Source organism: Schistocerca serialis, chromosome 9 (assembly GCF_023864345.2).
Source record: "Schistocerca serialis cubense isolate TAMUIC-IGC-003099 chromosome 9, iqSchSeri2.2, whole genome shotgun sequence".
Lineage (NCBI taxonomy): Eukaryota > Metazoa > Arthropoda > Insecta > Orthoptera > Acrididae > Schistocerca > Schistocerca serialis.
In genome coordinates this window covers 93,584,570-93,596,810 of record NC_064646.1, presented here as the reverse complement: position 1 = coordinate 93,596,810, position 12,241 = coordinate 93,584,570, and the positions used below count along the sequence as shown (strand labels likewise).

Here is a 12,241-nt window from a genome sequence, read left to right as displayed (position 1 = left end):
AGTATAGATTTAAGTGTCAGGAAATCGTTCCTGAAAGTATTTGTATGGAGTGTAGCCATGTACGGAAGTGAAACGTGGACGATAAATAGTTTGTACAAGAAGAGAATGGAAGCTTTCGAAATGTGGTGCTACAGAAGAATGCAGATTAGATGGATAGATCACATAACTAATGAGGAGGTATGAATAGAATTGGGGAGAAGAGAAATTTGTCTCACAACTTGACTATAATAAGGGATCGGTTGGTAGGACACGTTCTGAGGCATCAAGGGAGCACCAATTTAGTATTGGAGGGCAGCGTGGAAGGTAAAAATCGTAGCGGGAGACCAAGAGATGAATAAGCTAAGATTATTCAGATGGATGTCGGTTGCAGTAGATACTGAGAGATGAAGAATCTCGCACAGTATAGAGCAGCATGGAAAGCTGCATCAAACCAGTCTCTCGACTGAAGGCCACAACAACAACAACTAAGTAGAGTAAAGCCGACGTCTGCGTACGTAATGCAATTGGCAAAAGCTCACAGAAGTGTGACAGTATGAAAACCGTCTGTTAGAGAATGTGCTTCGTATTATTTACATTAAGAATTTATTTATATTAAGAAAGACAGTGTGTTTAATGCGTCTTGAATACATCGTGAAGACTACATTTCCATTCCATGCACTCACTACATTGGACAGGTTGTATTATCAGGTTCTTGAGTACTCGTAACTATGCATTACTTCAATACATCTTCAAGATCCCTATATTTATTGTTGCTCCCCTAAAATGCTTCCTGCTGCTGAATGTCATAAATAAAGGCAGATAGCGTTACTATTCATTCATGGGTCAACATCTTTGTGGACGGAGCGGGCTATTTTCAGATCATTAACACAAACGTCATATCAGTTATGTCCTCAGATTAAGGTTAAAAATGTGTAAGAAAGTTTCAAATTGCGATAATTATACGCTAAGTGGGTTTTTAAATCAGTAAAGTTGTGCGTGCATCTAATATATATATTTATTTTCGCCGTGTCAAGGAATATCAACGTCACATACAACATACCCTGAATTATAGATGCAGTCTTTGCCTAGGTATTTAATAATTCTGCTAGAGTATCTATTTCATAATATTATGTCTTTTTATGCTTTTTTCAGTATGGGGCTAATAAATAAACGTCTTTTATGGTCGAAATTGCAATAGTGATCGTAAATAATAATAACAGTCTAGCGCCAACGTCATTTATAAATAGGTTTGGAATCACAAAACATCACAAAACATCTTGCCACTGGTAAAACCAGCAAATGGATGCCGTTTTTTTTTTTTGTTTTTGTGGAGGAGCTCTTCCACAGCCAAATACAAAAAGGCTCGTAAGTCATTGCGTAGATAACAAGATATTTAAAAAGTGCTAAAAAAATAGAAGAAGCCGCTTGTAGCTTCTAATTCTCATTTATTGTGGGATCAAAATGCAACCAGTTTCGCGGTAATGAATCGCATCTTCAGGTTCATCAGCAACAATACACATACGAAGTAGAGACCGTTAGGTGTGAAACCTGTTAATAGTGCCTACCATGAAGGAGGGAAAGATACTCACTTGGCTGGATTGCTTTAACTCACTCAGCGAATACGATATCTCAACGTTGATAAGGCACATATCTTGGCGACATCAAACGCGATTGTACCTTATTTTTCGAAGGTCTGGAGTCGTTTTACGAATGAAATCGATAAATGAAGACAAATTATTTAATAACAACGGGAGCAAATTGTCATAGGTAGCATTACTATCATCTTTAACACAGTGGAAAAATTATGTGTAATGTGCTTCATATCTTAGGTTTTGCACAACTCCAGCTAATTAAAACTTAAAACAGATTAACATATAAGTTACTGAAATTGCCTTTCGGACCCAAGAACAACCAGTTTAAATCACTCGATGCTTACGATTGGAAGGTGATTTAGGAACATTACTAAAATTGACGAGGGGACCGCAATGTGTAGTAAAACTAGGTGAATGAGAACCAAAATTCAAAGTGCGGTGGAAATGAGATACTGCAGTTGTTATTATGAAGGGGTTCCTCCTATAGGAGGCCATAAGCAAGCGAAAAAATTGTGGCTCTGTGTCTCAGATCCAGCAGAACCTTCAGTCTTTCGTTTGGGCGTAGCCTTAGGAGATACAGCTTTCTCAGAGAATATTGAGAGTACTGCCCTTGCTTCAGTTTAATCTCAAAATTAAAAATTCTATTTCAAGACTTCAGAATTACAGTCTGTTTATTGAAACTCAACGGGAATTGCACAACATATGGGATGCAGAAACTATTCACAACATAATTAGTGATCATATTCAGCTCTACTTCTCCAAACTATGTTATCCTAAGCTTCAAAATTAATTGCCGAAAAAGAAATTATTTTTAAATGTAAACCAAGTTTTTTTTATCTCCAGATCCTCGGCAAGAACGATGTCGTTGCGCGAAGACTGCATTCATTGAATGTTCTCGGCGCCGCGAGCGTATTTTCTTCCAACGTTTATATACAACAACCATCCTTCTTGTTGCTCGACGGAAACAGAGATCGTGTAACAGCGTACGTGAAATATACCAGTATTAAACATTTAATTCTTTACCATTCGAAGCCGTCTGAGAAATTTTTTTGCCGACTTTGTTATTATTCCCTGTTGATCTACGTACATTATTAACCCTTCTCAGCCTACCAGTTACGAAACGAAAAAAAAATATACAAGTGAGAAAACCTGCAGAAGGCAACTGTGAATCGGCGAGACAGTTTGATCGCTACACAAGTGGTGCTTTTATGGAACACCTCCAGCACCCTGCTGGGTACATAAGAGTCAGTCGAAAAAGTTTCTTTTCTCGATTTGTAGGTAATTAAGTGTTTATGCATTCCATGTATATTGATTAAAAAAGCTCAACTTATAATTATCCATCGATTACGTCAATTCTCAGTCGATGGCTCTGAGCACTATGCGACTTAACTTCTGAAGTCATCAGTCGCCTAGAACTTAGAACTAATTAAACCTAACTAACCTAAGGACATCACACACATCCATGACCGAGGCAGGATTCGAACCTGCGACCGTAGCGGTCGCTCGGTTCAAGACTGTAGCGCCTAGAACCGCAAGGCCACTGCGGCCGGCCACAAGTGTTTCGAAGCACACTGTTCATTGTACATTGTTGAATATGGAGCTCCGTAGTAGACCACCCCCGCGTGTTCACATGTTGACCCGACGACATCGTCATTTACGATTGCAGTGGTCGTCATCGGAACTCAACCGTCGAAAATGGAAACGTACCGGCTCTTCGGGTGAATCACGTTTTTACTACACCAGGTCGATGGTCGTGTCCACAAACGATGTCGTCGAAGTTAACCGTAGCTTGGAACGTGCGGCTCACCATGGACACAGTCTCATGGGAGCACAGTTATACTGTGGGAGACATTCTCCTGCGCTTCTATGGGACCTTTGGTAGTAATCCATTACAAGCTGAAAGCTGCGAACCACTTGCACATCTTAAAGCTTGATGTCTTTCCCAACAGTGATGTCATCTTTCAGCAGTATAGTTGTCCGCGTCTCGGAGCCAGAACCGTTCTGCAGTCTACATATACATCTACATTTATACTCCGCAAGCCACCCAACGGTGTGTGGCGGAGGGCACTTTACGATCCACTGTCATTACCTCCCTTTCCTATTCCAGTCGCGTATGGTTCGCGGGAAGAACGACTGTCTGAAAGCCTCCGTGCGCGCTCTAATCTCTCTAATTTTACATTCGTGATCTCCTCGGGAGGTATAAGTAGGGGGAAGCAATATATTCGATACTTCATCCAGAAACGCACCCTCTCGAAACCTGGCGAGCAAGCTACACCGCGATGCAGAGCGCCTCTCTTGCAGAGTCTGCCACTTGAGTTTGTTAAACATCTCCGTAACGCTATCACGGTTACCAAATAACCCTGTGACGAAACGCGTCGCTCTTCTTTGGATCTTCTCTATATCCTTCGTCAACCCGATCTGATACGGATCCCACACTGATGAGCAATACTCAAGTATAGGTCGAACGAGTGTTTTGTAAGCCACCTCCTTTGTTGATGGACTACATTTTCTAAGCACTCTCCCAATTAATCTCAACCTGATACTCGCCTTACCAACAATTAATTTTATATGATCATTCCACTTCAAATCGTTCCGCACGCATACTCTCAGATATTTTACAGAAGTAACTGCTACCAGTGTTTGTTCTGCTATCATATAATCATACAATAACGGATCCATCTTTCTATGTATTCGCAATACATTACATTTGTCTATGTTAAGGGTCAGTTGCCACTCCCTGCACCAAGTGCCTATCCGCTGCAGATCTTCCTGCATTTCGCTACAATTTTCTAATGCTGCAACTTATCTGTATTCTACAGCATCATCCGCGAAAAGCCGCATGGAACTTCCGACACTATCCACTAGGTCATTTATATATGTTGTGAAAAGCAATGGTCCCATAACACTCCCCTGTGGCACGCCAGAGGTTACTTTAACGTCTGTAGACGTCTCTCCATTGATAAAAACATGCTGTGTTCTGTTTGCTAAAAACTCTTCAATCCAGCCACTCAGCTGGTCTGATATTCCGTAGGCTCTTACTTTGTTTATCAGGCGACAGTGCGGAACTGTATCGAACGCCTTCCGGAAGTCAAGAAAAATAGCATCTACCTGGGAGCCTGTATCTAATATTTTCTGTGTCTCATGAACAAATAAAGCGAGTTGGGTCTCACACGATCGCTGTTTCCGGAATCCATGTTGATTCCTACATAGTAGTTTCTGGGTTTCCAAAAACGACATGATACTCGAGCAAAAAACGTGTTCTAAAATTCTACAACAGATCGACGTCAGAGATATAGGTCTATAGTTTTGCGCATCTGCTCGACGACCCTTCTTGAAGACTGGGACTACCTGTGCTCTTTTCCAATCATTTGGAACCTTCCGTTCCTCTAGAGACTTGCGGTACACGGCTGTTAGAAGGGGGGCAAGTTCTTTCGCGTACTCTGTGTAGAATCGAATTGGTATCCCGTCAGGTCCAGTGGACTTTCCTCTGTTGAGTTATTCCAGTTGCTTTTCTATTCCTTGGACACTTATTTCGATGTCAGCCATTCTTTCGTTTGAGCGAGGATTTAGAGAAGGAACTGCAGTGCGGTCTTCCTCTGTGAAACAGCTTTGGAAAAAGGTGTTTAGTATTTCAGCTTTACACATATCATCCTCTGTTTCAATGCCATTATCATCCCGGAGTGTCTGTATATGCGGTTTCGAGCCACTTACTGATTTAACGTAAGACCAGAACTTCCTAGGATTTTCTGTCAATTCGGTACACAGAATTTTACTTTCGAATTCACTGAACGCTTCACGCATAGCCCTCCTTACGCTAACTTTGACATCGTTTAGCTTCTGATTGTCTGAGAGGTTTTGGCTGCGTTTAAACTTGCAGTGAAGCTCTCTTTGCTTTCGCAGTAGTTTCCTAACTTTGTTGTTGTACCACGGTGGGTTTTTCTCGTCCCTCACAGTTTTACTCGGCACGTACCTGTCTAAAACGCATTTTACCATTGCCTTGAACTTTTTCCATAAACACTCAACATTGTCAGTGTCGGAACAGAAATTTTCGTTTTGATCTGTTAGGTAGTCTGAAATCTGCCTTCTATTACTCTTGCTAAACAGATAAACCTTCCTCCCTTTTTTTTATAAATATCCTTTTATAACAGTGGTTTGAGGAGCATTATAATGAACTCATGCTGATGTCTCTGTGGTGTCACCGCCAGACACCACACTTGCTAGGTGGTAGCCTTTAAATCGGCCGCGGTCCGGTAGTATACGTCGGACCCACGTGTCGCCACTATCAGTGATAGCAGACCGAGCGCCACCACACGGCAGGTCTAGAGAGACTTACTATCACTCGTCCCAGTTGTACAGCGGACTTTGCTAGCGATGCTACACTGACAAAGACTCTCTCATTTGCCGAGAAGATACACTCCTGGAAATTGAAATAAGAACAATGTGAATTCATTGTCCCAGGAAGGGGAAACTTTATTGACACATTCCTGGGGTCAGATACATCACATGATCACACTGACAGAACCACAGGCACATAGACACAGGCAACAGAGCATGCACAATGTCGGCACTAGTACAGTGTATATCCACCTTTCGCAGCAATGCAGGCTGCTATTCTCCCATGGAGACGATCGTAGAGATGCTGGATGTAGTCCTGTGGAACGGCTTGCCATGTCATTTCCACCTGGCGCCTCAGTTGGACCAGCGTTCGTGCTGGACGTGCAGACCGCGTGAGACGACGCTTCATCCAGTCCCAAACAAGTTCAATGGGGGACAGATCCGGAGATCTTGCTGGCCAGGGTAGTTGACTTACACCTTCTAGAGCACGTTGGGTGGCACGGGATACATGCGGACGTGCATTGTCCTGTTGGAACTGCAAGTTCCCTTGCCGGTCTACGAATGGTAGAACGATGGGTTCGATGACGGTTTGGATGTACCGTGCACTATTCAGTGTCCCCTCGACGATCACCAGTGGTGTACGGCCAGTGTAGGAGATCGCTCCCCACACCATGATGCCGTGTGTTGGCCCTGTGTGCCTCGGTCGTATGCAGTCCTGATTGTGGCGCTCACCTGCACGGCGCCAAACACGCATACGACCATCATTGGCACCAAGGCAGAAGCGACTCTCATCGCTGAAGACGACACGTCTCCATTCGTCCCTCCATTCACGCCTGTCGCGACACCACTGGAGGCGAGCTGCACGATGTTGGGGCGTGAGCGGAAGACGGCCTAACGGTGTGCGGGACCGTAGCCCAGCTTCATGGAGACGGTTGCGAATGGTCCTCGCCAATACCCCAGGAGCAACAGTGTCCCTAATTTGCTGGGAAGTGGCGGTGCGGTCCCCTACGGCACTGCGTAGGATCCTACGGTCTTGGCGTGCATCCGTGCGTCGCTGCGGTCCGGTCCCAGGTCGACGGGCACGTGCACCTTCCGCCGACCACTGGCGACAACATCGATGTACTGTGGAGACCTCACGCCCCACGTGTTGAGAAATTCGGCGGTACGTCCACCCGGCCTCCCGCATGCCCACTATACGCCCTCGCTCAAAGTCCGTCAACTGCACATACGGTTCACGCCCTCGCTGTCGCGGCATGCTACCAGTGTTAAAGACTGCGATGGAGCTCCGTATGCCACGGCAAACTGGCTGACTCTGACGTCGGCGGTGCACAAATGCTGCGCAGCTAGCGCCATTCGACGGCCAACACCGCGGTTCCTGGTGTGTCCGCTGTGTCGTGCGTGTGATCATTGCTTGTACAGCCCTCTCGCAGTGTCCGGAGCAAGTATGGTGGGTCTGACACACCGGTGTCAATGTGTTCTTTTTTCCATTTCCAGGAGTGTAGTTAGCATAGCCTTCAGCTAAGTCAATTGCTACGACCTAGCAAGGCGCCGTATTCAATTGATATTTCTTATATGAAGCATGTATCATCAAGAGCGATGTTATACAATTATGGATTAAAGTTAAGTATTCCAGAAGCTACGTACTTTTCTTTATAGCATTCATTACGTATCCTGTTTCAGACCTCACGCCAGCCTGCGTGAGTTTAAGCGCGTGCCTTTCGGCTTCCTCTCATTGTGTCTAGGCTGTCTTGTCTAGACACAACAGTCTCGGCGACCAATTTCGCCTTATGTAAATCCTACGGAAGCCGTCTGGGTCGCTATCAGGCGCCATCACCGCGTACACAAATGAACGACCGGTTATTTACGCGAATTGCATGGCCTATGTGTAGAGATTTAATGCCTGATACGCAGAGTTAGTGATGTATTTCGTTCCAGAGACGGACAAACAAGCTATTAGGCAGGTGGTCATAATGTTTTGGCTCATCAACGTATATTACGTAATGTCACACACTCTTACCCACGTGACTAATTTCTTCGTTTCTACATGAAGTTGTTCTACATTTGTTTTTATTTATTTATTTGACTTTCGTGCGATACAATTTAGCATTGAAAAAGTGTGTTTAGCCTCTGTTCCCCTTTAAACTTATCACTAACGTTCTTAAATAATTTAGACATTAAGTCTCATGTATTCGATAATGAGTCACAGAAGGGAACGAAACTACAGTGACTTAGAGAATGACTCTCGGCTTAGAATGAAGCTGAAAAATGTTAGGAGATTCATTCCATAATGGTCTTCATGTTCATGCATATGACTACATAGACTTGTTGTTTTTCTGTGTTTTATTACAGTGGGGACAGTTTTATCTTTGTTTTATTACGTGATTTCTTAATTTCGTATTTTACCTTATATTTGTTTCCTAGACATTTCTCACATTGTGGCCGTATTTTAAATAGTAAAAAAATATGACTCTGTACATTGGGGGCAGACCTATCACTACTGGTCGCAATCTGCATCTATTTAAAGATCATTATTGACCCGTACTTGCAGTATTTGTGACATTTACTTGGGGATCGAGATTGACGACTGCATGCGAGGGATAAGGGGCCAGTAATCATTTTGAGGCTGCGGAATATAGCATATGTTTGCTGTAACGAAGAAAAAAATTGTAAAATTCACTTGCTTTACAATTCTAATTAGGTACTGCAGTTCTTCGATCTAATGATGGCCTGAGGATGGTGCTGTGAACTGAAACCAGAAGCCAGTAGATAAAATAAAGAAGTAGCCACTGTAGACCGAAACATTTATACCTTTCCAAGTGATACAGAGTTGGATACGCACGTCCTTCAAAACATTTGCCGGGATGACGTGCTTCACTAGCCGTAGCTGAAGGAACGTGTGTGTGGAGGTACTACTACTTCGGAGGCTGATACGGAATAACAATCGACACGTTCTCCTTAGAATCTGGGGAACCGCAGAATCACGTGCTTGTGACCCACAAATTCATTCTGGTGAATTCCACAGGAAAGAGTTGCCTGTCTCTTTACCTTCTAAAGATGTGCCCAAGTTGCATACTTTCATTTAGTGGCCTCCATCTTTGGAGAAGTATACCCTACGCATGACAGTTGGCTTTTGAGTTTCTAATGTTCTAATCATTACTAAAGAACCTCGAGAGTAGGTAACAGTAACGCTGTAATTGCTTTGGATGGATGCAGACCAATTGGCTTCTCTTAGTGCAAGGACTTTGGCAGGAAAAAATGCCGGGATTTAGATCATCCTCCTATCTTGCTGGTTTCCCCAATAAGAAGTGAGGTATGTCTCTTCTGTTGGTTATGAAGCACCCACTTGCTTTCGTGAAGAAATATGAACAGGCATTGTGATATATAGAGTGATTATAATTAAAGCTAAACTTTCAAAACGTTTTAGAAATAACGTCGCTGGTCAGAATGACAGCATACTGCAACGGAATATTATCGGAGAAGGAGAAACACGTACGGCAGAAGAAAAATAATAGTGTGAAAATTGATCTATAGATGGCACTGTATGTATCAGAATACGTAAATGAAGCCGGCCGGAGTGGCCCGTGCGGTTCTAGGCGCTGCAGTCTGGAACCGAGTGACCTCTACGGTCGCAGGTTCGAATCCTGCCACGGGCGTGGATGTGTGTGATGTTCTTAGGTTAGTTAGGTTTAATTAGTTCTAAGTTCTAGGCGACTTATTACCTCATCAGTTAAGTCGCGTAGTGCTCAGAGCCATTTGAACCAATTTTGAACGTAAATGAAAACACCTGTCCTGCGTACGACCCATTGAGGTTGGTATAAACATGCCGGGTACACGGCTTTTCCTCTTTTCGCGTCTACGGCGTTCGCCATGACTATCTCAATGCAGGATCGCGCTGTGCTTGTAAAGCTGTATTACACGAATGATGACTGTGTACAATGACTGCCGTGGGTCTGGAGAAAATGATTCGGAAATTCGTAAAGACGGGTTCTTTTAACATCCTTCTTTGCTACCCATTCAAAATTACCTATGTGCACGAGTTGCTTCCTGTTGACCTGCCAGTAAGAGAAACTTCTTGGAAATTTGTGGTAAGGTCTCATGGGACCAAACTGCTGGGGTCATCGGTCCCTAAGGTTACGCACTTCTTACTCTAACTTAAACTAACTTACGCTAAGGACGACACACACACCCGTGCCCGAGGGAGGACTCGAACCTCCGACGGAGGGAGCCGCGCAGGCCGTGACAAGGCGTCCTAGATCGCGCGGCTACCCCGCGCAGCTTTGCTTTAGAATTTCTTGCTTCCATGGGAGATTTTGTGGACAGACAAAGCCCTTTTCCATCTGACACGATATGTCAGTACTCAGAATTCTCGAATATGGGCAACGGAAAACCCTCACGCAAATCAACCAGTACCACTTCATCCTGAAATGGTCACTGTGTGGTGTGGATTTACGGCATCATTTATCATAGGGCCATAGTTTTTTCAAGAGACAGGTGCTACCGGTTCTGTTACCTGTACCGTCACTGGTAAGCGCTATGAGTGTCTTTTGTGCAACCACGTCATTCCAGCTCTCCAACAACACGGATGTGTGAATGGGGTCATTTTTACGCAAGATGGCGCACCTCAACATATTGCAAATCCAGTTAAGCAGCTGCTAAAGCGCCTTTCCTGAAATACTAGTATTATCAGCGGCCATTTCCCTACAACCTGACCGTACCGATCACCTGATCTTAATCCGTGTGGCTTCTAGCTGTAAGGCTATCTGTAAGATGTTGTGTACAGTGTTCTGATTGCAAACTTAGCTGCATTGAAGGCACACACTGCGCATCACATTCTGAACGTGACCCCGGAAACACTTCGATCACTTGTGGATCATGCTGTTTCTGGGTTTCAACTTGTTGCAGAAAACGGTGGACAGCATATTGAACATGTTTTGCGCCAGTCACACGGAAATTAATAATCCGATTTGATTTTGATTCATGCCTTTTGTGCGGTTTTTGGCCTCAGGACAATTAAAAACCAATTTTTCCCATCTTATGTGATATGACCTTGCTGTGGCGGATGGGCTTATGTAACTAACAGTATCACACCTGTACATCCATACACACTGAACACTACAGTTAGTTTAACGTCAAACGTACACCTTTGCCATTGTTGTATGATTCATTTGTCATATGTAGTTGATCATTATTAAATTACGATGCTTACAGCTCTATATATTGTTACATTTTGTAACTATTTATTTTTCTTCTGCCATACATTTTCCCCTTTTTCCGACAATATTCCGTTGCTATTTGACGTCAATCTGACCAGTGGTGTTATTTCTACAGCGGTTTGAAAGTTTAACTTTAATTATAATAACCCTGTATTTAGCAAGTCTCCAGGTTGCTAGAATATGTTAGGCTGTACTTTGAAAGCCTTATAGTCCCTGCTTAATTCAGGATGCAACAGTGGATTTACCGTAAACTGGATCAGGTACCTAAATGATTATGTTAACACAACTATCGTTATAAAAATTACTTGATTTCTGTTTTCTTTTTTAGGTTTCAGAAGGAAGCGAAGCCCCCAGATATCCTGGAGAGAGCGACCTGGGCTGAGATGCGTGTCTCTCGCACAGAGAGGTGAGCGTTTGTGGCACACACAGTGTAGTGTAGTATGCTCTCTTTGCGCGGCACAGTTTACTCCGCAGAATACTCGTAGATACCAAACCACTTGCTCACCATTTCACGACTAAACATTACGCTATAGAAACTCTCGCCATGACGCACCTCTCTATCGTAGCGCTGAGGGACATGGATATTTCCAGTAGAAACTCAACGTACAATAGCATTTTCAGGGACTACAATAATGTTTTTGAACGTTAAACCTGTTTTAGTTCATCAACGTACGTGAAAGACAAATTAGTTGTTTTTAAGAGAAAATGGTCTCAGTCAATATTATCGAATAACTGAAGCAGTATTAGTGATTACTTTCATCTTCTATGTTTGTGGAAAACTTCAACTTTTGCATTTTCTCCTCAGATAGCATTAATTGTTTTTTACTGTATTGAGTGACTCAAAAGACACAGTTTAATTTGTGATTGAGGGATGTACTAAAGTGACAATGTTCATGTTATCGTATTTTCATTTACATTTATTTGTTTACATATGTTTGTATGAATCCATGTCAGGTCTGTATATTTTTTACATCTATCCACGTTCCATCAGATAGTCGTATTGGTCTTTTCTTACCTTTTTGAATTCGGATAAAAACTTTCTTGGTCCACCTAACAACTTTTCTGCCTCCTACATGGCCCCTCATTCGTTTCAGTTTAGTTAAGGTCATAACTACGTATTTC

At 43.2% G+C, this 12,241-nt stretch overlaps 1 protein-coding gene across 1 annotated transcript in view; it reads left to right on the top strand.

The window, feature by feature from the left end:
• Positions 1-12,241, top strand: part of LOC126419392 (uncharacterized) — a 249,566-nt gene that overhangs the window by 220,195 nt on the left and 17,130 nt on the right. Inside the window, exon 8 of the mRNA XM_050086580.1 lies at positions 11,448-11,525. Within this exon, the coding sequence (XP_049942537.1) occupies positions 11,448-11,525 (78 nt within the window). The remainder of the gene's footprint in view (positions 1-11,447; positions 11,526-12,241) is intronic.